Genomic DNA, 27,082 nt, shown 5'->3' with positions numbered 1-27,082 from the left:
CTGAAAATGGAGAATGAGGAGGCAGAGTTCCCTGTGCGCTGAGCCCGTGTTTCTGCCCATTCCACTTCCTACTCTGGTAAGTCAGACTGGCAGAAGCCGCGGCCCAGGACAGGGACTGGCAAACACGCCCTTGCTCGTTTTGGTAAATCCAGTTTCACCTGAGCGCAGCCACCTGTGCGTGAGCTACGATGGCCCAGCCGCCTGGCCTTGAGGAGGCCCTGTGGCCAGAGCTGACAGCACCACTCTGGTCCTGCTCGGGCCATGGTTTCTGTCCACTGGTGCAGGAGTCAGCGGGTCAGGGCTCTGAGCTGAGTCTGCCACTGGTACTTGCTCGACTTTGGAAGAACAATCCTGACTCAGATCACCAGCTCTTGCACCTGTCACCAGGGACCTGACCAAGGTGTTGGGCAAGATGGCCTCTGAGATGACTCTCCTCCTGAGGTGTCACCACGGACCCCCTGGTGGCTGTGAGCCCGTGTGCGAGGTCCTGCTAATGTCACACTCTGCTTTTCAGGGACACCCATCCAGGAGTGTTTGAGAGGTGTGGAAGCCAAAGGAGAAATGTCATGTTTTTCTTGTTATCTCCTGAGCCAATGGAGCAAGGTGCGGCAGATGTCCCTGGCCTCGCTGCCTCTTTTAGACACTCTCCGAAAGCTGATTGGAATATTTACATACACTTTAAATTATCTTGTCTTCCCTCTCCATTGAACATACTGAGTTTATATGGAAAGACCATTCTCTCAGGAGGCTGAGGTGGGAGGACCACTTGGGCCCAGGACTTAGAGGCCAGCCTGGGCAACATAGCAAGAGCCTGTCTCAGAAAAGCAAAAGCAAATTAAAAAAAAAAAAAAGGAAGACCATTCAGTTATGACCGAGCCCTTAGATCTGTGACATGCCCATCCATTCTACCTTTGCATAATTGTCAGTAATACGCATAGTTTAACTCTCTATCTTCCGCTCATTGGGTAAAACAGGCCACGGAACTGAGCTGAATCCCTTTGACCGTTTTATTCTCCCAGTTTCTCCTGGAGAGGCTCACTAATTATTTGCTGACAGTGGGTCAGTGGTTTTTGGTTATTTCCTTGAATTGCTCAAGGGAGAACTGTGTGCAGAGATAGTGGGGTCCAGTTGTTGGTCTTGATAATCCATGAAGAAGCCAGATCCTTCTGAGATGAGAAACTTCTTTTATTGATGTGGCTACGAGCAAGGCCGCAGGGACAAGTGGATTTCCGCATTCCCAATCACCACAGTGCTCCTAATCCCTCCCCCAGCGCGTCCCCCTCTTCTACACTTCCAGCTCTGCACCTTCTCGAGATGCTGGGGGCACCTCAGCGGGGACAGAAGCCACCTCGGAGGGTAAGTCGGCGTTCAGCTCAACATGGGTCACTTCCTGGAGATGGATACAGAGGGTCTGTAGAGCTGGGTGGTCCAATGTGGCAGTCCCTAGCCACAGAGGGCTACTTAAATCCACATTAATCTAAGTTGCATTGAAATTCAGGACCTCGGTGCCACTGGCTGCATTTTGCATGCTCAGGGGCCACATGCACTGGTGCTGGTTGCATTAGGCAGAGCAGAAGAACAGACATGGTGCCGGTTCAGCTGGACGGCCCACTCCGAGCTGTGCTCGAGGAGGTGGGGTGTCCTGCCCATGCTCACAGGGACTGCCACAAAGGCCCAGGGTCGAGGAGAGGAACTGCTCCTCTGCAGCCACTGGCTGTGAAATATTGCATCATTACAATAATTCTACCTCCAACTCTCTGTTAATTGATGCCAGAATTTGAACATGGCAAATAGACCAGATCAGAACAGAAAAGGAGAAAAAAGAAAAACGCACAGCAGACCAACCGTGGGTTCTGTGAGGCTGGGACGCCGACCTGGGACAGAGACCCTGACAAACCTGACGTCTGCGATCCTGCTGGGTCCCCCAGGCCTTCTAAAATGAGGGTGCAATATCCACCAGGTATGGGGACCGGAGTGAAGCCCAATCCCTGGGGATCCTGTGATTACTCTAAGACCACGTGGGTGGTGACCAGGGGCACCCTGGATGGAGCCCAGCAGCTCTGGACTCAGGCTCACGGGGTGAACACAGTGCCGGCCGGCCTCCTGCCACCTGGGTGAGTTGGGGCATCATAAATCAGAGAGTGGGGTACACCAGGGGGCAGACGTGACCCACACTGGCAGTGAGTGAGCTTCTGGGAATTCCTGAGGGGGGCACTCACGGGGACAGGTGAATTTTCCAGGTGAGCGAAATCTGTAGGAGAGAGAGAGAGAGAGAGAGAGAGAATATCAATTTTCAGGCATTCGGTTTTTCTCTCCATGGTTTTTACCCATCTCTTTGTCACTCACCTGAAGTCTCCTGCTTGTCACACTTGGAATGGCTGCTTCTGGGGGGGGGAGAGAGACGGGCTTTGGAGAGGTCAGGGGAAAGGCACACAGAGGGCTGGGGCGGGGTTTGGGTGGGCTGGACGCCAATCCCTGAAGTGCAAACGGGGTCTCTGAAGAAAGGGGTGGGGTACAGGCCTTGTCGGGGGCTTGTGTCCATCTACCTCTTGGAGGAGTCTCCGCCCGAAGCGTCTGAAAAGAGCAGAGGGAGGGGTTCCCTCCTGAGGACGCCTTCTCATCGTGCCCACCCCGGCCTGGCAGAACGGCCTCCAGCTCACCTTGCCGTGTCCACCCGTCCACCAGGAAGACACAGATGAGGAGGAGGACGATGGCCAGGCAGCTGAAGGTGGCGGCAAGGATGCTTCTGAGGTCTGCTGAGAGAAGGGTGGGCAGAGTCTGCTGGGACACAAGCAGCCAGGGGCCTGGCGGCCTGGCTCCCCAGCTGGGACGCCCCCCACCCTCCCGCCTCCTCTCCCTGTAGTGTGAGGGAGCTGTGGCAGCCGCTTTGCTGAATGGTGGGGAGGAGACGTGGACCCATGCAAAGGCCTGGGACGTGCCTTGCCGCCAGGGAGTTCCATCCTCTGCGATCGATCGTTCTGGTCATTGATTGAGAGCCAGCTCTGCACTAGCTGCTGTGTGTACGTCTTCCTCATCTCCACGGTAAGCACATAAGTAGACTGACTACTTACTACCTCCATTTTGAACTTTTAATCCATCCATTCACTCATTGATTTTTTGGTGCCGGGTATGGAACCAGGGCCTTGCTCCTAATAGGCAATTGTTCTGTCTCTGAGCTCCATTCAGCAGGGACAAAATATAAACCCCAAAGGCACTGCCCCAGTGACCCACCTCCTCCAGCCACTCACATCTGCCTAGTCACCACCCAGTTAGTCTGCATCAGTGGACTAATCCACTGGTATCTGACCATCTCACCTCTGAATGCTCTTTCATTGTCTCACACATGAGCTTTTGGGGCCATCTAAACCACAAGGGGTGAACATTTAGCCAACTTACTGCAATGCGAGACACAATCACTGATGAACAAAAAGTCCCAACTCGCACCTGAGTCAAGAATCACTTTATTTTTTTCTGCCTTCAAAATGGCACATTGAACCCACTCATTTACCCCCTCCCCAAGCCCCCGACACGAGGAGGCAGCTTGCTATTATTTCTGGAAACACAATGGACTAGACGCACTAACTCTTCTGGCTGAGAACAGCTCATAAGTTCAAGTATTTTCTGACTTTTCTTACGTGCAGCGAGTTGACAATGAAGTTAGAAGGTTCTGGAGAGAGGGAAAAAAAAAAACTGCAGACAAGAAACCAGACAGGAAGCAGACCCCTGGGGCTGGCTGTGGCCGGTTAGTTGCCACTGCTCTGGGGCACGGGCTGGGGGGGGCGGTAATACCAGGTGCCCAAGACAGGACCTCCATGCAGCGGGGACCCCTGAGCCACGTCCCAACGGCCAGTGGAAGAAAAGAGAAAGCCCTGATGTTGTGTGTGAGTCTTGATTCTGCATTAAACAATCAACATTAGTGATAGGTTAAAAAGAAAAAGAAAGAAACAGCAGGGAGACCCAGCTCTCTAAATCCTGTGGAAGAAAGAAAGTGCCCTTGGAAACCAGGACACCAGCCCTCGCATGGGGTTGGAGCCAGAATTCAAGCCCAGAGAATGACAAGAGCGGAATCTGACTACAGGAAGGTGACAAAGGGTGACAAAATGGATATCCTTGAACACAGAATCCTTAATTCAGAAGACACCTACTGAATGATTTAAGAGTCTGGAGTAACTCAAAGTGGATCAAGGACCTAGGGTTAGATCAGAGACCCTGTGCCTACTAGGAAGAAAAGTAGGCCCAGCTCTCCATCGTGTGGGCCTAGGAATCAAATTCCTCAATAAGACTCTTAAAGCACAAGAAGTAAAATTTAAAAAAAAATTAATAAACAGGATAGCATCAAACTAAAAAGCTTCTTCACAACAAAGGAAAAAAATCAAGAATGTGAAGAGAGAGCCTACAGAATGGGAGAAAATCTTTGCCACCTGCACCAAGAGAGCATCAATTTCCAGGATATATAAAGAACTCAAAAAACTTAGCACGCGCACACATACACACACACACACACACACACAAATAACCTAATCAATAAATGGGCAAAGGAACTGAACAGACACCTCACAGAAGAAGAAATATGAATGACCAACAAATATATGAAAAAATGTTCAACATCACCAGCAATTATAGAAATGCAAATTAACACTACACTGAGATTCCAGCTCCCTCCACTCAGAATGGCAATTATCCAGAATACAAGCAACAATAAGTGTTGGTGAGGATGTGGGGGGAAAGGCACGCCCATACATTGCCGGTGGGATTGTAAACTGGTACAACCACTCTGGAAAGTCTGAAGTTTCCTCAGAAAACCTGAAGGCACGAATTGGTATGAATATACTCTGTATACAGCCAGAGATATAAAAAACATTGCGCTGTAAATGCTGTATATGTGTAATAAGAATTGCAATGCATTCTGCTGTCATACATAAATAAATATAATAATTAAAAAAATTAATCAACTTGCAGATCATAGATTACCCTTTTAGTTGTGCCATGTAGTTGTAACTTGGTTGTATTTTAAGAAAAGCAAAAGACCAAATGGTCCTTTAAGAGACAAATAAAATGAAATTTAGACCATTAAAAAAATCGTACATCTAGAAAAAAAGAATGTGGAGTACATGTTTGTAGTTAGGAGAAGAAAGGTAGAAGGTAGTAAAAGTGGTAAGTTTTATGTCATGCATTTGTTACCACAACGAAACGGGAAAGCCTGCGAGGTCCGACTAGTTTCCTAGATGCTCCTCTCCCTTTGGACTCTGAACCCGCAGGCCCAGGCCAAGCCCATCGGGCCCAGGGGGTGTCTTTTGTGACCACAGTATTTCTGAGTCTCATATAGAATCCTGGTGCCATCGGGCACAGCCAGAAGCCTGGGTGTGTAGGAAACTGGTTTCTAGACGGAGAGTGTCAAGGGGCGCGTCTTTGTCTTATCCTGCAAGGCCACAGAGGACATTGCGATGTTGATTTTGTATGTCCGCTTGGCTGGACCATGGCACCCAGCTGTTCTGCCAAAAGCCAGTCCCGACGTTGCTGCGAGGCCTTCTGTGGCTGGGATCGACATTTCAACTAAGACATTTCAGGACTGCACAGAACAGATCACCCACCAAAATGTGGTGGGCCTCGGCCCATCAGTTACGGCCTCAGAGGAAAAGATGGAGGTCCCCGAGCAGGAAGGGGTGGTGGCTCCGAGGGTCTTTGGCTCAAGCTGCAGCATCAGCGTCCCCATCTCCAGCCTGCGGCTTCCAGACTGGCCAGTTCCCCAAACCATGAGGCGATTCCTGGAAATAAGTCTCCGGGCACACTGGGTTCTGCTCTCTGCAGCCCTGACAACAGACATGGCCGTAGCTCTCACTTCAACGCCCTTCCCTGGGCTCGTGGGGCTTGGAATGGGCAGGGCCTGGGGGACCTGGGCACCAAGGGCGTTCAGGGTGGGGCTGCAGGACCCTGAAGGAGACGTGATTCCAGGAGAGGACTCAGGAGGTCCTGTCGGGAGCAGAGTGAGCGCACTGTGGAGAAGCCCGCCCATGCCCGCGCGCACCGTGCTCAAGAGAGACCCCCCAGGCCACACACAAGACACTGAGTCTCCAGAAGTGACAGCGCGCCCCTGAATCCAGCCCCACTCCCAGCTGCAGGGCACACACGCGGCTCCACCATGCTGGACGCTCCCAGAGCTCTGCAAAAGCAGGCCCCAGTCCGCCCCAGCTCCTTGTTGCCCCTAATAGTCTAGGAAGCAGACATGGGAGGCCTGTGGGATTGGGAAGCAGAGGCTGAGAAGCTGAAGACGGAGTCCACAGTCACAGGGGCAGCCTGCCGCCACCTTCATGAGTGAGCACCGGCCTGGCAATGTTTCCCGGATATAGGACCATCTGTGGCCATGTGTGGAACCAGGTCGGAGGCCTTCACAACTTCCTGTCCAGTGCACTGACCCAGGGTCACTGCCCCAGACTCGCCCCCACCTGTCACCTCACTGTCTATAGGTGGAATCATCTGTCTAATCCATCTACTCCTGAGGTCTAATCTGTCCTCTATGTAGGTATACAGGTATCCACTGGTTACCTCTCCACCATCTCTAAGTATATTTCTACCTACCTACTTTCCTCGAATCTTTTTATCGAAGATGTCACACGTTGAATTGCCTCCAGTCTATGTCATCTGTCTGGTATCTATTACCTAGCTATCACCTCTGTCAGCCAACCCTCTGTTACCAATCACAGAGCTAACGGATCTCCTTATGTTTCGTGCATCCTCTTGGGGTATGTGTGTGTGTGTGTGTGTGTGTGTGTGTGAGACATTGGGGACTGAGCCCAGGCTGGGGCATGTGACGCAGGCTCTCTACCCCTGAGCTGCATCCCCAGCCCTTTTTATTTCGAGAGAGTTGTGTTTTCCAGGCTGGCTTTGAACTTCTGACCCTCCTTCCTCAGCCCACCCAGTGGCGGCGATGACGGTGTGTGCCACCACACTCAGCCCAGGGAGGCTCTTCTTAATTGATGAGCAGGAAGTCGTGCAGGGACTGCAGACTTTGTAAGTGTCCCTTCCCTTCTCAGAGCAGGTTACTGTTTGGTTAAATAGAAGAAGGGCAGTGGGCAGGTGATCACGCCTAACAGGATTTCTGCAGTGACGAGAAATCAGGACTTTAAAGCACTTGGTGTGAAGCTGCGGCCACATGCAGGATAAAGACGAGGTCATATGACTGCGTCCCCCCATCTCGTCCCCATAACAGATGCCACGGGCTCCCCTGCAGCCCACCATTGCTGCACACTGCAGACCGTCCCTCCCCACAGCTGTCCTTGCCGGGTGACTGTGTCTGGGCGACTGCCTGGGACAATCCAGAAAGCCACGGGCCCTTGGTCAACGGCCATCGCTGTGGGAGTGTCAACCCCAGCTCCCTGCCCCTGTGCTGTGACCACCCCGACTCCAGCACCTCCCTGAAGACAACTAGAGATGCCATCTGAGGGCGAGATGGCCACCCTGCTGAGCCTCTTTCCCTCCCAGGCCTCGTCCTGACTCCCCTAAAATCTCACTTTCCCAGTGTCCCTAAGGGCCTGTCTCTCGATGACCCTCACCCAGGAACCCTCCAGAGCAGCACTGAGTCGCGCATCTCAGGGACAGTGACGCCGGCGAGCACCTCTGTTCGGGACCTTTGGGACCGTCCGTGGAAGCACAGAGTCTGCTGCCTCACCTCCTCCTGGCCGTCCCCCCCACTTCCTGGACTATGGCTTCTTTCACCCGCAGTTCCTAAGAAATGAGAAGTAAATCATTGCAAAATCACCCTCCCCACATGGTCCCACAGCCACTGACCTGGCTTCACACTGCGGTGTCCACACAGCCTGGTCAAGTTCCACATCACTGTTTCCAAATGGCCAAAACAAACAACAAAGTGTCCACAATATTGGCATCCCCCGACCGAGCAGTGGGCACGGCCAGAGCGGGGTACGAGTAAAGCCTCAGGTGCCCACAGGGAAGCCGGGCCCCGGGTCAGAGTTAGGTGGTGAAGCTCTTCACCTAGAAGTTGGTGTGAGGGTCCGTTTCTGGAGGCTTTGAGGTGACAATGCAGGGTGGGGACGTCATTCCTCTGCAGAAGGGTATTTTATTCTTTTTAGAACTGTGCCGAGATAAATTTGAACTCAGAAAGGATGTTTTAAGAATTCATATCTGTACCTCCTAGGAGGCCTATAATTTTTTAAAGAGGAAAACATGTGTTCACGAGGAGGTGGAGGTAAACAGAACCTGCCCGTGTTTCTGGTGGGAAGGTGAAATCACACAGCTACGATGGAAACGGCTTGGCAATTCCCAAAAATTAAACAGAAAGTCAGGGCAGGGGCACACGCCTGGAATTCCAGAGACTCAGGGCAGGAGGGTGGCATGTCCAAGGACAGCCTTAGCAACTTAGCAAGACCCTGTCTCAAAATGAAAGAATAAGAACTGGGATGGAGCTCAGCGGCACCCCTGGGTTCAACCCCCAGTGCTGAGCTCAGAAACAGACAGACAGACAAGCAGATCACAGATGGGCAGGGCCTGGTGAGGGAGGGACTGCTCAATGGATAGGGGATTTCATTTTGGGGTGGTGAGAATATTCTGGAATTCTGGAATTAGATAGTGGTGATGGTTCTACCACCTTGTGAAGACACAAAATGTTACTGAATGGCGCACTTTACGACAGTGAATAGAAGGAAAAATAAAACAAAAAGGGAAATGAATTATCCAAGAGCTCAAAGCTGCACGTCTCATGAGATGGCCTGCTTGCTTCCGATACTCCCACACTCCTCCGCTCTCTCAGATTTCAGAGTTCCTCGAGAAAACATTCCTGGCATCAACTGCGTCCATAAAGCTGGAGCAGAAATCATTTCCAAGTCTGTTAACATGGAATCCAACCCTATTCAAGACTGATGCTCATCCCGCAAGAGCACACTGGGGGTACCTTTCCCAAAATAAATTTCACCAGCACAGACTCTCGCGATGCCATTCTCAGTTTCGCCACTGGGCAGATTACAGGAAGGTCATGGGTTGCTGAAAGAAAGGTTGCTTAAGCACGTAGTGGGCCATTAAAGTCTGGGCCAGCTCTTCCAGCCTCCTGCTGCCAACAGCCCTGATTTTGGGGGGAAACTCTAAGGACAGACTCTTAGTCACTTGCTCATGGAGGGGAAAAAAGAACATAATATAGTTTCCTGGTTTTGAGAATTTCAGAGCTTTAAAATGTCTTCAATCACACATTTTCCCAAAGCACTGCAACGCACAGGTCCCAGACCCCAAACAGTCCCCAGATCCACCACAGTTATCACCATGTGACATGGCGGACGATGCTCCTTGTGCTGTGTACCCACCAGCATTTCCAGAACCTGTAAGTGCCTCAGAGATCTTTGCCCCAGAGAAGGCAGCGCTTCCCCCAATAACCCAGAGAAAGTGGGCATTTAGTTCTTGTGCTCTGAAGCAAAGGGGATCCCCGTCCCAGGAAGCAGACCTAATTGGGAAATCACCTCCTTTCTAACAATCTTACCTGTTTTTGTGGAGGGAGCTCCAGGTCCATCAGTTTCATCTAGGAAACAGGATGCAAGGAAAGGAATCACAAAGTTGTATGGGAACGTTGAGGCATTAAGTCCTCGATCCTGCAGAGGGGCTCGGGCCCTCTCTGGGAAGCAGAAGAGTGACATTTATGAAAGGCATTACTAATCCCATCCCTTCCGTCTCTCTCCTTGTCCATCTTCCCACCTCAACAGAGACCACCATGGACCCCCACATTCTAAAGCCAACTCGCGAGGACCACCCCGTACTTTCTGACATCTCTGCAACAGTGAATCCAGCCCAGCACCACAACCAGTAAGTTCTATCTCAAATGTGTATCTGAAGCCTGGGGCAGTGACACACAGCTGGAATCCCAAAAGCTTCAGGGGCTGAAGCAGGAGGATTGCAAGTTCAAAGTCAGCCCCAGTGACTTAGTGAGGCCCCAAGCAACCTAGCAAGACCCTACCTCAGTAAAAAAAAATAAAAAGGACTGGGGATGTGGCTCAGTGGCTAGGCGCTCTTGGTTCAATCCCTGGCACCAATATGTATCTTGAAATACAGGTCAGGGTGAGTCCACATCCCACGTCCAGTGGCACTAAGTTGAAATGTCCCCCACCTCCAGCCCCGGAAACGATCACTCTCCTCCGTTTGTGGGAGCTTGCCTGGTTTAGATTCCGTTCACACAGCGTCTGTCTTTCTGTGTCTGGTGTATTTCAGGTGAATCGTGTGGGGGGGGGGGCACAAGGTTTCTGATGAACAAGCTCTGGGGGCTGATGAGGAGTGCAGTGACAGATGTGCTCAGTAACCTGACCGTGATAATCATTATCGCCTTGACAACTAAATATGTTAAAATAAAGTGTCCCGTTGCCTGAGATACAGCTGCCAGCACCCTCCTGGGCTCCTCCAAGCCTCTGCCGTCCCAGAGCCAGAGGTCCTTAAAGCCGGGGCTTCCAGTGCCTCAGAGCAGAGTCTGTGGGCGGGTCAGATACTCCTGCTCCAGGCCACTCGGGCCCCACCCTTCACCCTGCTCTCCCCTCTCCATCTTCCTTTCTGCTTCCCGACCATTCCCAGACATGGGTACTTCTGGGAACTCGCTCCTACTGTTCTCCCTCCTGGATGCCCTTCCCCAGAGGTCAGCATGGCCGGGTCACTCCTGTCCTCCATGCCTGCGGCTCAGACTCCAGGTCCCTCATCAGCCCGAGCTCCTGTGTGCACACCTGTGTGCTGTCCCCTCTCCCTGAGTGCGGGGACCTGTGGCTTGCTTCTAACGACAGATATGCAAAGGTTATGGGATGTCCCTCCAGTGGTGACATTAGTCCACAGGAGATTGTTTTGCTAGGGGAGAAGTCTCCCCCCCCCCTCTCTGCCTCTCTCCTGTGGGCTCTGGAGAAGCAATGGAGAGGAGAAGCAGCCTCTTCCACAGTCAGGCCTCCAGATGAGAGCCCAGCCCTGCCTGACACCGGGCCGCAGCCTGGGAACCCCGAGCAGGGAACCAGCTAGGTGCTGCCTGGCCTCCCAACCCACCAACACCACGGCATGCATAAACGGCTGTTGTAAGCTGCTAGAGTTGTGGCTAGTTAGTTGGTTAGTTAGTTATCATTTATTCTCCATCTATAACTTTTTTTTTTTTCATTGAACCCAGGTGCACTCTACCACTGAGTCACTTCCCCAGTCCCTTTATTTTTTTATTTAGAGACAGAGTCTCTCTAAGTTGCCCAGGCTGGCCTTGAATTTGCCTCCTCCTGCCTCAGCCTCCTGAGTAGCTGGGATTACAGGCTTGCACCACCACACCTGTAATTATCTACTATCTGAGAAGCTGGGATTACAGGTGTGCACCACCACACTTGGTTTATCTATTATTTTTTTAAAACATAAGCTTCATATCTTCTTATTTATTTTTTTTTCTCCCCCCAAAAATGATGTATGCTCCTATTGACCAAGAGAACTGATCTGTCTGTTACTGCTGATACTACATATCAAAGTATCTAGGTTTGTAGGGTAAATGAACAGCCACTTTGTGCTGTATACTTTTAATTTATTTTCTTCTGTAACAGAAGCATTCATGTTCTCATTTTGTAATAGGTGAGGGGCAATAACGAGAAAGTGGTTTGCAAAGCAACAAACGTTCTGAATGGAGAAGGAGGTCTGAATAATTGAATCACTGAAAAGTGGTAGTATAGCCTGTCTGTTGGCATAACAGGCAGCTGAGAAAGAGAGGATCAGGGGAGAATAGACAATCTACCAGCAAACAGCTGGGACCTGGCAAACTAGCACCACGACTTTAGGTCTAAAGTATGGATAAAAAAAAAATTCTTAAGACTGCAAGAAAAAGTTATTAGGGATAAAATAGGAAATTAATTTCAGGGTGAGGAACACATGGCTGGAGCACCAATTATCTTGAGCCTTCCAAAGGGGTAGTCAAAAATCAAATGTTGTCTTCAAGTCCCAAGTCCAAGCTAAGCCACAGACGTGGATACGTGGCTACTTGTACACACGCTGGTTATTGTGAAGTTCCCCAGGGATTCTCCTACTGGGAGCAACTTCGGTCACTTGAAGAAGAATGTTGAGTGATTGGTAGACAAAATGATGGAGGGATGGAGGGATGATGAGTGAATAAATGGATGGATGGATGCCGGGTGAATGGATGGATGGGTGGATGGATAGTTGGAAGAAAGGATGGATGGGTGGATGGATGGATGATGTGAAGATGAATGATAGAAGGATAGTTGGAGGAAAGGAAGGATAGATGGATGGATGGATGGATGAAAAAATGCAAAAAAAAAAATCACCCCTTATGCTCCTTCCTTGAGATCTCAGGTGCTTATGCAGCCACCTCCCATGAGCCCCACATTCCACTGGTCACCTTCCCTACGTCCCTCAGAGTGTACCGGTCATTCTTTCTGGCTTTTCTTTGGCATTAATAGGAATTAATTTTAAACTTATGTTTGAACAGCATTGTGAGGCTAATTATCTTTGTGTACCTAGGAGGTCACCCCTAATCTCTATAAGCAAAAACCACCCTCATAGGGAGAGACGACTGAACACGCTAATGGAGGTAAGTTGCTTATTGTAGAGTCTGGAGCATAGAAAACGCTGGACACGTGCCCAAAGTCAGCGTCATCACCTGAATCCTCACCTGTCGCCTGCATCTCCAGGCGGCTGCTGCGGGAGGAGCCCAGGTGTGGCCAGTCGCACTGGTAGTACACACAGCTGTAGTTTCCCCTGTCCTCGCTCGACTCGCGGAGCGTGAAGTTGGTTTGGTTTTCTCTCCCCTCCTTGACTTGCACGGGGTCTGGGGTGCCTGTTCTCAGCAGAGCGGTGATGAGGCACTCAGAGCCATTGTTTGGAGTCAGGCATCGCAGCGTCCTGTGACCTGGAGCAGCCCCGGGGTCTGCACTGACTGAGAGGGAAGGTGCTGGCCAGGATCCTGGAGGAGGAGGAGGAGTGAGGGGAAGAGCCAGGGCTGAGAGGCCCCACATGCCTTGGGGCCTTGGTGGCCTTGAAGGGACTCCCCTTAACAGCTGGGCTGGTTAATCCCATTGTCAGGCTTTGGCTTTCCAGTGCCAATCACCCCATCCAGAGCCCCATGCCAGCCCCCTGCCCCACGGGGCTCTCATACTCAGGACCACAGCCCCCCTCCCCACCACCCAGGACCAAGTGCAAGCCACCAGGAGCACCCCGGGACAAGGAGCGGGTCCCAACCTACTCTTTCCTATGGAAATACAAGGTGGCTCTTGCCCGCAGTTCCCCCTCCCTCTGTGGCCTGAGCAGCCCTGGCTCCCTGCCATGGGGCCTCTGTGGCGCAGTGAGCTCCTCCCCAGGCACTGAGTCACCAGCTGTCTCAGCGGCAGGTGTCTCCTCGACTGATGGCCTCCCTGTACCTTGAACCCTTAATTAATTGATTATATTCTAAAACTCCCCCCACATCCGCATCATGAAGACCCCCGGGAATCCCCACACTCGGCTCCCACCTCCCCGGCTCCCCCCAGGTCTTTCTTGGCTCCTGGATTCCTTCTTCCCAGCCCACTGCAGCAGAAGGAGGTGATCTCAGGCCGCCCCCTCACCTGTGACCACTAGCTGTAAGCGCTGGCTCTGCTCTGACCACTGGCCAGTGGCTGCCGTCTTGTAGGCACAGAAGTAGCCCCCGGCATCCTCAGGCTGCAGGCTGGCCAGGGGGAACTCAGCCTTGGTTTCTGCTGAGCTCTGCTCTTGCTTGAACCCGGGGTCGTGCAACTTCCCCAGCATGAAGGTGGCATTCTGGAAACCAGACTGGCACTGCAGAGTCACACTGCTCCCCAGTTCCACCACAGAGCTAGGCCAGGCACAGAGCCAGGGCCTGGGAAGTTTCTCTGGAAAGAATTCAGAGTTAACTGCATCTTCATCTGGAATCAGGAGGATTGGAGGAGAAGGCCAGAAAATGTGGAGTGCAGGAACGCCAGGGGACCGGGGGACACTCACCGTTCTCTCCCTGGTCTGCAAGGCCCAGGCACAGCCCTGGAAGAGAGGATGCTTTTGAGAGATGGCTGTGCGCCTGGCTTCGCGTGCAACCAGGAGAGAGCGCAACAACCCAGGTTAACCTCTGTAGGTCCCCATAGTTCCCCCGGCTTGCTCCGGGCCTCACTGTTGTCATTCAGAAGTTGCGCACAGAGGGACACTCCCACAACCCTTTCAGGATCAGTCCCTTCACCAGGTAGAAATCACTCACCTCGGCCTCCCCCCTCCCCCCTCGCACGGCGGGCATTTTCCAAGGTTGTGGTTCTCAGTCACACACTTACATAAATGCAAAGGTCGCTTTACCGTGGGGGTGTGCAGAGGGTTTTCTACTCCTTCAAAGGGACCCCTTGCCTCCCTGGAGATTCAGGCCCCTCCCTCAGGCCGGCCAGCTGCCTGCTCTAGCCCCCCTTCTGCTCCTTCTTGAGGTCTTCCTGGGAAGGGAGCCTGAGGAGCCCCCGGGGGAATGGGACACCAGCCTGGAACGTTTTTCTGGGGGAAGCTAGTATGTCTCTGGAGCCACCAACTGTCTCAGGCTGTCTGTCCTTGTTTTGAACCAAGTGGTGAGTCAGAGCACGGACGCCAGCCTCCCCAGGAAGGAGAGAGGCAGGGCCTTAGACAGGACTTCAGCTGTGTGAGCGTGGGTAGGGCCATGAGGGTAGGTGGGGACTGTCCTCCAGGGGGACCCATGTCAAGGGGCCCGTGTCAACCTGGCTCTGCTCTCTGCAAGCTTCTCTTCAGTACCTATAAACTGGAGCTAGTTTTTGGTGATCCGGTAGTTGGGAGTTTACATTACCATCCTCTTCTGGGGAGCTCAGTTTCTTTCTTTCTTTTCTCTTTTTGTTTAGGGGATTGAACCCAGGGGCACTAAACTCTGAGCCACACCCCCAGCTCTATTTTGTATTTTATTTAGAGACAGGGTCTCACTGAGTTGCTTAGTGCCTTGCTTTTGCTGAGGCTGGCTTTGAACTTGTGGATCCTCCTGCCTCCGGAGCTGCTGGGATTACAGGTGTGCGCTTCTGTGCCTGGCTGGGGAGCTAGGTTTCCAGTGTTGCTCTTCCCACTTGACGGAAGGCAACAGCCCCTAAACAGCGCGGGAACTGCACGGCTCTGCATTGGAGTATGGCAACACACACACAGAGACGGTACAGATGTTAAAATTGTAGCTGTAGGTAAATGCTGAGAGTGTGTAGAAGACCTGCTACTGGATTACCAAAAACTAGCTACAGTCTGACAGGTCCTTTGAACACAGCACCTGGTGAGATCTACACTTCTCTGTAGAGTTATTCAGCCACAGAAAAGAAGGGAGTACGATTTATGCTACGATGTGGGTGAACCTCAGAAACATGATGCTAAGTGAACAAAGTCAGGCACCAAGGCCACCAGGATATGATTCCATTTTATGCTACATCCAGAACGGGAGAGTCCGGAGAGACAGAGTGGATGCTGGGAGCAGCGACCAACATATGGGGAGGAAGCACCAAAGGTCCTGCAGGCTGATGAGGGTCTCGGAACCTGACAAGGTGCTGCTGAACGTCACCAGTAGAGACTCAGTCACCACCTCATACACTTGGAAGTAATAACTTTAAGATTTTATGTGCATTGGTGTTCTTACCCTGTCTAGTCAAGACCTACATAAATTTAAATATTAAAAGTTCACCCCAAATAAAACGAAGCGGAAGACTGATAGGTGGCTCTGGCTCACGTGCACGCCTTGCCTATCGGTGCCCGGCAGTGCCAACACTCCAGGCTCTGTTCTCCTGGCTTTCCTGTCTGGCTCCCTTGGGACGCCGGCTGGAGCAGAAGGGGCCCAGGAACAGGGCTGTAGGAGCTACAGTCTTGCATCTTTGTAGGTCACACTCGGGGAGGAAAGAAGTCCCCATCTCACTGCTGGTCTAAAAACGTCCAGCAGTGTCAGACTGGCCCGTCCTGTGTCACAGACCTGCTTCTGGAAGAGTACTACAGCCAGAGGAGGAGGGTGTTAAAGGTTCACTTGTGTCCCCAGGAGACACAATTGAGTTCCAGCTCCCACAACTGTGGACAGTATCCCGCTTTACAAACGTGAAGAGTTAGGCTAAGTGGGGCCATCCTCTGATGTGACCGCTGTCCCTGTAAGTGGAGGATAAGAGACACAGAGACGAAGAAGGGGGGGGGGGCATCCACACACAAGCTGAGTAAGGACAGAGGCAGAGATTGCAGCAATACATCCACATGGCAAAGAATACACAGGATCGCTGGTGCCAGAGCCAGGCAGAGGGGCAGGGAGCAGAGCCCCTCGGCACCCTGGTAAGGAATGGGCATTGCCAGCACTTGAGAGAGAATAGTTCCCATTATGCCAGGTTGGCTGCGCTGGGGTTCAGCAGCCACCTAAGGAGCACAGGGCAGAGGAGGGCACCTCTGGGCTACCCTGTTCCCTCTGTCCACACCTTGCTTTTCACAGTGTCGGCCGTTTGATAAGGGTAGGCTCAAACTGAGGACAGCCCCTGTCCGCTGTAGCCCATAGGGACGCCCTCCGCAAGAGGGCACAGTCAGAGGGCAGCCTTGGAGATGCCCGCGGAGCACTGCCTTTCTCCTGGAGTAGGCTGGGAGTCCCCGAGCCCTGCGCCTGGGCTCCCGTCTCTCAGGATGCGCACAGCCCGAGGCGGCCAGCTCTGACGCACCCTCGCAGGGCCATCCATTCCTGCACTCCACCTTCCCGGGCGTGAACCCACCCCCATCCAGCCCTAGCGCCCACTGGAGACCTACCGAGGCAGAGCAGCCACAGGGATTCTGCGCTCATAGCGCCTTCTGCCGGAGCCCGACCGACCCTGGCTTCAGGCGGAGCAGGCAGCGCTCTCCCCGCCTGCCCGCCACGAGCCCAGAGCAGAGGATGAGGCTTTGCTCTGATGCTTTGGATCTGTCATCACCGGGTGCAGCGTTTCCTTCTTGCAACTGACTCAGGAAGCCAGAAGCCAGCGGTAACCACACGTTCCACAGATGCTGGGGTGTGGCTCCACCTGCCCCGCCTCCTGGGGGTCCTGCCCAGCAACGTTGTAAACTAATTTTGAACAAATATTTCTTTACTATATTTATGTATTATATATGTCTACATCTTCATTAAGATGTTTTAATTTTGTTGTTGTTGCTTTTAGCTATTGGAGATGGTTACAGTTTCACACACAAAAGAGTCATCATTCCTTGTTATCTGACGGAGTTTGTTTCCAGAGTGACCCCAAACCAAAATCTGAGGATGCTCAAGTCCCTTATGGAAAATGGGGCAGTGTTGGCATGTAACCGAGGCACAGCACACAACCACAGCATGCTTCCAAGTATCTGGATGACCTGTGATACCCGATACAGGGTAACCGCTCCAGGAACCATTGTTACCCGGTGCTGCTTAGAGAATACACACAAGGACGCTTCCTCGGGGCAACTTCTCCAGAATATCCTCCATCCCTGGTGGAATCTGCCAGCATGGACCTGCGGCTCTGAGTGCCGACTGCAGCAGAGCACCCACGTCCCCTTCAGCCACCCACCCAGTGGTGACATAACCACAGGACATTTTCAACACCAGAGAGCCGGCATCTGCACAGACAACCCACAAGGTCACCGATGTCTCTCAGACGTCGCCAGTCTCTCTGCTCATCACAGAATAAGGATAACAATAAGGGCGGCGGGGCTTACAAGTGATGGATGTGTGTCTGTCCTTGGTGGAGATGACTTCACAGGTGTGCACTTACCCCAGACTCACTGGGTGGTAGACATTAAATATAAAGTTTTTTACATGTCAATCCCACCTTAATAAAGTGCTTTAAAATTTTATTAGTTTAGCTTCATTTTTAATTGACAGATAATAACTGGATATACTTAGGATGTACAATGTGATGTTTCAGTACATGAGCACAGTGTAGAATGACCAAATGAGAGTGAGGAGCTCATCTATCACCTTAAAAATGTATCATTTCCCTGGAGTAAGAATATCTGAAATCTCTTTCCTGAAATGGTCACAAGAATCAGCATCAAAATACTCCAGAACGGGAGGGGACAAGTCTCCCAGCAGCAGATCTGAGCAGCATCGTGTGGAACTTGCAGGCATCTCAGCCCGTGGGGCTCAGGAACGGGCAGGGTTGGAACTCGGGCAGAGTCCTCTTCTGCCTGTGTCCTGTTCAGTGCATCTTATTTCTAAAAATAAATTGTGGATCTGGGGGGAGGCTGTGGGTGCCAAGGACAGACCTAAGTTCAGAAGAGGATCACTGATTCTCCGCGCCTCCAATACGGGTTCTAGATGGAGATGAAAGTGTGGCAGGGAACCCAAACCAGGTGAGCCCCTGTGGACGGGAGAGAGCGTCCTGAGTCCTGAAGCCCCTCGCCTGAACCAGCTGCCCTGGAGGTGAGGGAATCCAGCTCTGAGGCCATTTTTCATGCTCCATTAGAAACTGGGTAGCGTTGCTGGCAAAGATTCGATTAGGGCCAGCAGTGAGCCGGGCTCTAAATCAAACCTTCCCATAGGTACAATTATTGGCAATGTTCACTCGTGTGTGTTTACAGGGTTAAGGGTATCTTCAAGCCAGATTCTAAGAGAGAGTGTGGATATGGAGTTTTGATAGATAGCATCCAATTTTTCTCTTGAAAGGTGGAGTGGGGAAAGGCGAGAGAGTATTCCACAGGTACCGAGTCACCATCCGTCAGGAGGAGTTCCCAGCGACTGCACAGCGAGGTGACATAGTTAATGGTAATGGATGGTATGTTTCAACAGCCTTGTAAGGATTTTGTTTGTCAATTATCTGTCAATAAAACTCAGGGGAGGCTGGGGATGCAGCTCGGTGGTACAGCACTTGCCTATCATGGGATGAGGGGCCCTGGGTCGGATCCCCAGCACTGGGGGGTCGGGAAGAAGATGTGGTGGTGCACACCTGCAATCCCAGGCACCAGGAGGCTGAGGCAGGAGCAGGAGCATTGCAAGTCTGAGGCCGGCCTGGGCAACTTAACGAGACCCTCTCTCAAAATAAAAAGGGCTGGAGATGTTACTCAGTGGTAAAGCACCCCTGGGTTTGATCTCTAGTACTGAGAGAGAGAGAGAGAGAGATTTTCCTTGGTGTTCTTCACCCAGACTGGCTGTAAAACCAGAGCTCTATCAACTGTGGCCACTCTTGACCAGACAGCAGCCCAAAGCCTCCTAAGCAGGAGTGAGTGGTGAGCCTCTCCCTGGGATGGTGGGCTAGACAGCCCTCCTGCTGCCTGAGCACACCAGGAACATCTGGGTGAAGAAGGCCAGGCACAGGGGACAGCCAGGACGAGCCCTGACACCAGGGCAAAGGGCACTGGAGAGAGGCAACAGAAATAGGAAGGGAAACCAGAAAACTGGGAAGGGAAACCAGAAAATTGAGTCCTTCACCAAGGGGTGGGCAAACACATTTCTTAGCTAGGATACAGAAGGTTTTCCCATAAAGGAAAAATATTCTTGGTTTCTCATTTTCACCAAAATTCAAAACTCTTGCTTTTCAAAAGATGTTAAGGGGCTGGGAGCTGGCTCAGTGCAAGGCCCTGGTTCAACACTTAGTATAGAAAGGAAAAAAGAAGTTAAAATCTGAAGATAGGGCATGGACTGAAACCAATAATTGCTCAGCGTATATGGGCTGAGGGGCTTGTGTCCAGATTGTGTGTATCTTTACGTTGCAAAGTTAAGAAGATAAAGAATTCAGCTAAGCATGCCCCAGGACCCGGGCTCCATCCCCAGTACTGCCCCCCACCAAAAAAGAACTCAACTAAACATAAAAGTGGATAAAATGTCCAATCAGCAACTTATCAGGAATATAAGTATGTATTATAATAGATGATATATATATATATATATATATATATATATCATGTATATTTTATATTCTCAACATACACTCTTAGGAAAAGGAAAAATAAAGCCACAATGACCAAACTGATAGAATTGGGATCACAGAAAAGGTTCATACATACATGGGCTTTGGCTTAGAATCCAGGTGACATGGCTGTGTCAGTAGAGAAAAGAGCTCCTACGTTTTATTATGATAATCATAAAAATGCTTTATTGGTGAGGGTGCCAAGCCTGTCCCTGTCCCAGGTAAGGAGTCAGGAAGAGGGAGCCATTATTCAAGGAGCTGGGAGACCCGGTGGCACAGGACACTGTCTCAGACCAGCTGACCCAACTTGTCCAGGATTCACGGGTGCACTGGGGATCTGGGGGGAGCCTGTGGGTGCCAAGAACAGACCTGAATTCAGAAGAGGATCACTAACGTATCCCCACCTCTAACACAGGTTACGGCGGCCCCCCTCCGCCTCCCCTCCTCCCCTCAGGTGCTGGCGAGCTGTCATGGAGGCTAACGGCTCCTTGTTAAATTCTACTATGACCGGGGCTTCACTGGCACCCCATAACAATTTAGAGTCTGTCCCTAAAATGAATAAGACAGTCGCACATGGTGAAAAGAACAGTCTACCTAATCTGCCATCTGTACCCGTGTGGAGGAACCAGAGAGGGCCCCGGGTAAGTTTGGTGCTCAGAGAACCCGGGCGGGTGGAGCACCGGGTGGCTGCAGTCAGTGGCGCGGCACCAGGTCGCTGAAATTTGCTGGAACAGTGGATCTTTACGAACAGCTGCTTGGTGGCAATCATCTATCTCACCAGGAGTGGGAGGACGTATTTAGTGCACAATAAATGACCTGATTCTTCCTCCCAGGCTGACTGAGGCAAATAAAATTGGCAAATAAAAACAAGCGGACGTGGCAATAGTGTATTCTGTTTCTGTTCACCAGAGACACCCCTCCAACCGTGGGGGCGTCGCTGCAGCTGCCCGCCATGGGCGGTGCTCAGCTGCCTTACCTGGCCGAGCGTGTGGCACCCCGCTAGCATGCCAGGCTTCCAGCACGAGGACCACCCCCATCAGCAGGACGCCGGCCGCCACTCCCAGCCGCACCAGGTTGCCCTTGGTGTAACCCTCGGACGAGGCCCTCGGGGGAACTGAAAGAAAGGCCAGCAAGGCCGTGAAGGCCTCCCTGCGGCTGGACTTGGCCCTGGAGAAGCGCAGCTTGGTGTTGGCCCTGGCTCCTGTCCTGGCTTCAGCCCACCCCAGGAGCCCAAGGCTCACCTCATGGGCAACAGGGTTCCCTGCAGGCCGAGTCCCTAGGGAAGACAGCAAGTCCCTCGCAGGTCGGGGAAGCCCTCTGCTGCTCTCACCAACGACCATAAAGACCTAAAGACCTTACCTCTTCCCTTTCCTTTTTTCTTTTTTGGTACCAGGGATTGAACCCAGGGGTGCTTAACCACTGAGCCACACCCTCAGTCCTTTTTATGTTTTTGTTAGAGATAGGGTCTCACTGAGCTGCTGAGGCTGGCTTTGAACTCCCGATCCTCCTGCCTCAGCCTCCCGAGTCACTGGGATTACGGGCGTGCACCACCGCACCTGGCCAGACCTTTATTTCTTACTATAAAACAGTCGCACTCCGCACACAGTCTCAAGGCACAAAAGAGAATTCACAAAGCTGAAGGAGGGGAGAGGGCAGCTGGCCTCGCCACCTGCTGGCCTGGACGATCACTCAGTCCTAACAGTGGCCCCAGAGACAAGAGACCCGAGGAGAACCTGCGCCAAACCAGGTGGAAAATGGAGAGTCCTTGAGAACAAAATCCGATCCCGAGGACCACACGGACCCGCAGAGATGCAGGGAACCCGAGAGGCAGGATTCAGGATGTGGAAGGATGGCGCAGGGGTCACCAAGGGCCAGAAGCAACCGAGGAAAGGAAACTGGGGAAGGGAAGGCTGTTAAGAGAAGCGACAGACTAAGAGGTGACAAAGAGCTCACCTGTCACCAGGATGTCCAGGGCAGGGCTGGGGTCCGAGGCCCAGAAGGGAGCCCTTGCCTGGTAGTAGATGCAGCTGTAGGTCCCCGTGTCATTGACTGTCACGCCCTGAAGGGAGAAGTCTGACTCCGACCCCACTGGTCTGTGCAGCTGCACGGGCGACGGGGTCCCGGCCTTCAGTAGGGCAGACTCCAAAGGCCGCACGATGGTGCTGGGTATCTGGCACTGCAGGGTCACCTCTCCCCCTGCGGTCACCTGGCCCACATGATGGGCCTGGAGGGAAGGTTTAGGCAAATACCCTGCAAGGGAAGGTAGCTCTGAGGTCCTGGGGAAAGGCCCCCCCCCCCCACCACCCCCCCACCCCCACCCCCACCCCCGGCCTGGCAGGAAGTCCCCGCCCCACCTCCCCTCCCCCACTGTCTGCTCTGGATTCAGGACAGAGATGTCCCCTCCCACAGTCCTGGATGAAGCCAAGGGATCCAGTCCTGTCCCAGCCCCTCCCCAGATGCTCTGGAGATGACAGCCCAACCCCTCCCCCTCTTCCTCACCTCCATCCGTCCATCTGAGGGTCACCACATGCTATTCTGGGCAACCCCTCCTCTCACCTGTGACCAAGAGCAGAAGGACATTGCTGAGCTGAGAGGTCACACCAGAGAACCCTCTCCAGAAGCATTCGCAGGTGTGTGGCCCAGCACTCCGGGGTCCTAGCTCAGTGAGAAGAAACTCGGCCGTTGTCTTAGTGGGATCCAGTGGCAGCCTGGAATCCAAAATATCAGGTCCCTTTCTGAGAATGAATCGGATCCCCGGGACGGGGCTGGAGCACCGCAGAGTCACGTTGCTCTTGGCGGGGACCACGGAGCTGGGCCAGGCGCTGAGGGTGGGCTTGGGAAGGGAGCCTGGAAGGAAGCAGAGCTCAGGGCTGGGTCGCAGAAGCCCAGTGGGAGAAAGGGTAGGGCTGGGGACGTTCTTGCTCAAGGACCCGGCAGCGTGGGCAGAAGCATCACTCACCATCTCCTGGGGGGTCTCTTTGGCCAACACACAATCCTGCAAAAGAGCCTGTGAGGAAGCTGAGCCAACCCTGGCTCACCCTCTGGATGCAGGTCCCGGGGCTGCGCGTGTGCTGCCGGGTCTCCTCCACCCCTCGCCAGCCTCCCGTGCTCCCACCTGCGCTCCCCGGGCTCCGACAGAGCCTCTGTTCTCATCTTCTATCCCCAGGTTTCACGTATTCCCACCAAGTCCGCCACAGCCTGGGGCGCAGGGTGCGAGCCCCCTGCCTTGACCCCAGGGGAGGGCTCCCTGCCAGGCAGACTGTTGGGGAGGATTCAGGCCTGGGGGACCATGACTGCTCCTGAGGACCTCAGGACCCTATTGCTGGAGTAGGAATCTCCTGTAGACTCCCGGGACCGAACAGCCCACATAGGCTTGGTACCTCGGGTGACGTGGATGAAGACGAAACCACTTGGTCGTCATAGTTAGGAGCTGAGAGAAGTGTCTGTGCCCCATGCCATGGAGGTGCTGTGACGGAGCAGCAGGAAGGCTGGTCTCTGTGTGGCCCCCAGGTCTGTCCAGGCCCTGGCTCCTGGTCGGCCATCAGCAGCACGTGTTGGCTGACTGGTGATACGCCCCATGATGGGGTTTGAGTGTGTCCCCTAAAGTCTCTAGTGCTGGAGGTTAGTTAGGTCCCCAGGGAACAGTACTGAGGTGGTGGCCCCTTTGAGAAGCAATGCGATCACAGGGCAGCGCCTGTGAAGGTTGATGCCCTTCCCACAGGACCAGGCCAGCTCCCCCGCCAGCACACATGCCCCTTCTCTGCCAGGCAGGACAGGGCACTCTTGCCAGATGCCAGTGCCATGCTGTTTGGACTTTCCAGCCACCAGGATGGGAGCTGCTCCAGTGTGGATCTGCAGCGTCCCCCCAGGCTCGTGTGCTGAGGCCTGGTCACTGGGGGTGTGCTCCTGAAGGGGTGATGGGGACCCTGGCCCCTTCCCATGTGTCTCCTTTTGCTTCCTGGCCACTGTGGGATGAGCAGCCTCCTCCACCGTGGGCTCCCGCCATGATGTACTGTACTGCCACAAGCCCAAGGCCACGTGGAACCGACCCTGAGCTGAATCTTCTGAAACAACAAGCCAGAATACACCTTTCTTCCTTCTAAATTGATTCCCTCGGGCACTTGATATCACCAACAGAACGCCCACTACAGCAGGAGCCACAGCCTCAGGTAATTTGTTATAGCAACACAAAGCAGACCGCCGCTCAGTTTTAGCATTAGTCATATTTTACAAGGATGGGCCCGGGTGCTCCTGGCCACAGCACCCCGTCTTCCTCCCTTGCTTCCGATACTGCACCATCATATCCACCTGCTGGGGCGAAGGACTGGCTCTTGGGGAGGGCTAGGGGAGCCAGCCTTTACTCTAAACCTGAAGGACTTCTGACCCAGTGTTTACCATTACTTCTTTTCATGTTTGGTGCCCTGTGTAAGCCTCAAAAAAATCCAAACAGATAGTCCAGAAAACACAACCTTGCCCACCCACAGGTAGCTGCACTTGTGGGATGTTCCATCTGGGTGGTCTTACCCTGGGCTGCCCACTGGGCTGGGGACCTGGGAAAGTCCAGTGCACAGAGCCAACCCAGAAGCACGAGTCAGGATCCCTGGGATGGGCTCGGGCCCTGGCACTTTTCCACATGCCCCTGGTGATTTGAATAAGAGGCGGGGGGGAGCACCCCACTCTAAATGAACCAGACCCGCACCTCTCAAGACTCGGACATCAACTGATGCAAAAAGAAACTTCTAAGTGAAGGTGTCTTGACACAGGTGACCATTCACAGTGGTCCTGCCCTAAGTGCCCAGACACGGGGGACTCGGTTCTGCCTGAGTGCCAAGACCTCTTTCAAATGAACATCAAGCCTGAGTATGGACACTATCATAATAAAGAGATTGGGCTGATTCAAAGAGATTTCCTCTTTTTCCTCCACTGCGGAGCAAACAGTTTTGTGTCTTAGTAGTAAAAGGAGGAAGTTTCTAGGCTTTTGTGCTAAAATTACATACAAGAATCGGTTGAAAATACATTTCATGTTTTAAAAAGGGAAGTAATAAATAGCTAAATGGAGGAAAATACCCAAGTGCCCGTCGACTGAGGAATGGATAAGCTAAAGGTAGTCCATCCTCAAATAGAATGTTATTCTCACACATACACTCACACACACACACACACACACACACACACACACACGAACAAGGAAATGTCGACATGCCAGGCCATGGTGGGCAGACCTTGAGGACGTTGCGCCAGGGGGAGGTGCCAGGAAAAGAGGACATGCACGGTGCCCCTCCTACAAGATACCTAGACTAGGTAACTCATATGAACAGAAGAGGGACAGGAGAAGTTTGCATTTGGCAGTTTGGGGGACGTCTCTGCTTCTGCCACTTCGAGAACCAGCTCCTTGGAAAAAGTCCCATTCTAGATCTAGATCTGTGTCTATGGAGCTATATGTTATCCCACCTACAATGAAATACTATTCAGCCATAAAAAAGAAGGAATGAGATTTCCATGCAGACAGCCAGGGAAGCTCTCTCAAAGAAACAGTTGACGGAATCAGTCCCTAACCAAGTCAGAGACGGAAGAATAACAAAAAGTATCATCATTAGCCAGGCATGGTGGTGCACCCCTGTAATTCCAGCTCTCAGAGGTCTGAGGCAGGAGGGTGGCAAGTTTGAGGCCAGCCTGGGCAACTCAGCAAGACCCCATCTCATAAAAAAAATCAAGAATCATTTTTGAGCACTGTTCACTCACACACGAACCTGTTAAGCTGACCTTGAAAGAGGAGGAAACGGAGTCCTAAGTATTGACACAGCGTCCTGACACCCTACAACTGGTGCACCCAGGAGTGAAGGTTCTGGAACCCTGCTACCTGCCCAGTCCCCCCAACACATCTGAACACCTCTTCCTTAGACAGGCCTCTCACAGAAGAAAAGCTCCGGGAACCTGAAGTTTTGGGGTCAAAGAATCAGAGTGACGGAAGGACCCCAAGGCCACATCAAGGCCAGGCGGCTTTCTTCAGGGCTTCGGGGGATCCAGCGCCACTTGTTTCTAAAGGTATTTTTCCGGGGTTGCGTTCTGGCCCCACAGCTGGGCACATTCTGAACTACTCTAGCTCCTCAGATTTCTCCAGATCCAAGTCCCTTCCCATACCCCCAGGACACACCAAGGACCCCTTCTATACATGCCCCTCCCAGGGGACCTCCGTGGCTGTGTGGAAACATTGACCACGTGGCGACAGACGGTCTTGTTTAGAAATTCAGTTTCCCTGAATCCATGCAGTCCTAAGCAAGTCACTCTACATTGCAAATACAGATTAAATTCCTAAGCTGTAAAAGTGGACCGAACTTGCTTTTGCAGGGCTCTTTAGGGGCTGGGGATAGAACAGAATGGTGTTCCCCAAGTATGGCACCAGTCCCACAGGTGTTCTATGCAATGATTTCAGGTGGGAGGAAGGGCGGGTAAAGTATCGAATCCTACCTGAAAACTCTGTTATCTGTGGGGCTGGGGCTGGGGTTGTGGCTCAGTGAAGAGCACTTGCCTGGCATGTGTGAGGCCCTGGGTTCCATCCTCAGCACCACATAAATAAAAAATAAAGGTCCATCAACAACTAAAAAATATTTTTTTTAAAACCTGTTATTTGTTATCTTCTGATGTCTCTTGTATTACTTTTGATTATAACAGGAAGAAATTCCATTTGAAGCCAGCCTCTCTATACTGCCGTCATAGCTAACTGCCTCCTTAGAAAACAGCAGGCGGCAGGCTCAGAACCGTGGCCAGCAACGGCGCAGGGTCGGAACCCCGGACCTTGTTTCCTCTGCATCTTATCTACTTTACAGTTACGTTCCGCTTGACATCGGACTTTAATTACGACCCTGATATAAAGTCTCTATCTTCAACACTTTTACTTACACAAAAGGCTGAGTGATATTGAGAAGACCAAAACCCCCGGGCAGCCTGGTGCAGAGGCACTCAGCAAAACCAGGAGGTTGGCACGGGCTGGAACTCGTGCCTCCCCTGCATCACCAAGGTCCAGCTCTTCCCTGTGACTCCTCTCTCTATCCGTCCCCAACCTCTCACCACTAGGAGACTTTCTGCAGCCCCAGGGGATGGCCCCGGGACACTTACTGAAGCAGAGGAGGGACAGGAGCCGTGGGATCATGTCCGCTGCCAGCTGTTCCAAGCGTCCTTCTTGGTTTTGCAGCCCACAGACCAGCCACAGCCTCCCTGACCCAGGAAGTGGCCTTGCAGTGCCTCCCTCCAGC

The 27,082-nt window shown here is 52.6% G+C and overlaps 2 protein-coding genes across 5 annotated transcripts; both read right to left on the bottom strand.

Annotated features, from left to right (window-relative positions):
• Positions 1-1,164: 1,164 nt before the first annotated feature.
• Vstm1 (V-set and transmembrane domain containing 1) lies at positions 1,165-23,754 on the bottom strand. Of its 2 annotated transcripts, XM_071604651.1 has the most exons (11): positions 23,751-23,754; positions 16,723-16,775; positions 13,945-13,980; positions 13,551-13,835; positions 12,623-12,913; positions 9,482-9,520; positions 7,551-7,722; positions 2,661-2,756; positions 2,347-2,384; positions 2,220-2,251; positions 1,165-1,390 (listed from the first exon to the last, which is right to left on the bottom strand). In XM_071604651.1, the coding sequence occupies exons 2-11, from the start codon at positions 16,754-16,756 to the stop codon at positions 1,286-1,288; spliced, it is 1,128 nt and encodes a 375-aa protein (XP_071460752.1). In that variant the 5' UTR covers positions 16,757-16,775; positions 23,751-23,754; the 3' UTR covers positions 1,165-1,285. The 2 variants fall into 2 exon arrangements, with proteins under 2 accessions (XP_071460752.1, XP_071460750.1); XM_071604649.1 differs by lacking the exon at positions 23,751-23,754 and having other exon boundaries at positions 16,723-16,907.
• Positions 19,988-27,061, bottom strand: Tarm1 (T cell-interacting, activating receptor on myeloid cells 1). Of its 3 annotated transcripts, XM_027921535.2 has the most exons (7): positions 26,946-27,059; positions 26,359-26,387; positions 22,789-22,824; positions 22,386-22,676; positions 21,783-22,079; positions 20,806-20,943; positions 19,988-20,177 (listed from the first exon to the last, which is right to left on the bottom strand). In XM_027921535.2, the coding sequence occupies exons 2-7, from the start codon at positions 26,384-26,386 to the stop codon at positions 20,080-20,082; spliced, it is 888 nt and encodes a 295-aa protein (XP_027777336.1). In that variant the 5' UTR covers position 26,387; positions 26,946-27,059; the 3' UTR covers positions 19,988-20,079. The 3 variants fall into 3 exon arrangements, with proteins under 3 accessions (XP_027777336.1, XP_071460753.1, XP_071460754.1); XM_071604652.1 differs by lacking the exon at positions 20,806-20,943 and having other exon boundaries at positions 26,946-27,061; XM_071604653.1 differs by lacking the exon at positions 26,359-26,387 and having other exon boundaries at positions 26,946-26,992.
• Positions 27,062-27,082: the final 21 nt, after the last annotated feature.

The sequence above is a fragment of the Marmota flaviventris genome, chromosome 18 (assembly GCF_047511675.1).
Source record: "Marmota flaviventris isolate mMarFla1 chromosome 18, mMarFla1.hap1, whole genome shotgun sequence".
Taxonomy (NCBI): Eukaryota; Metazoa; Chordata; class Mammalia; order Rodentia; family Sciuridae; genus Marmota; species Marmota flaviventris.
Note: the sequence above shows the minus strand (reverse complement) of the source record. Positions and strands in the feature narration are given on the sequence as shown.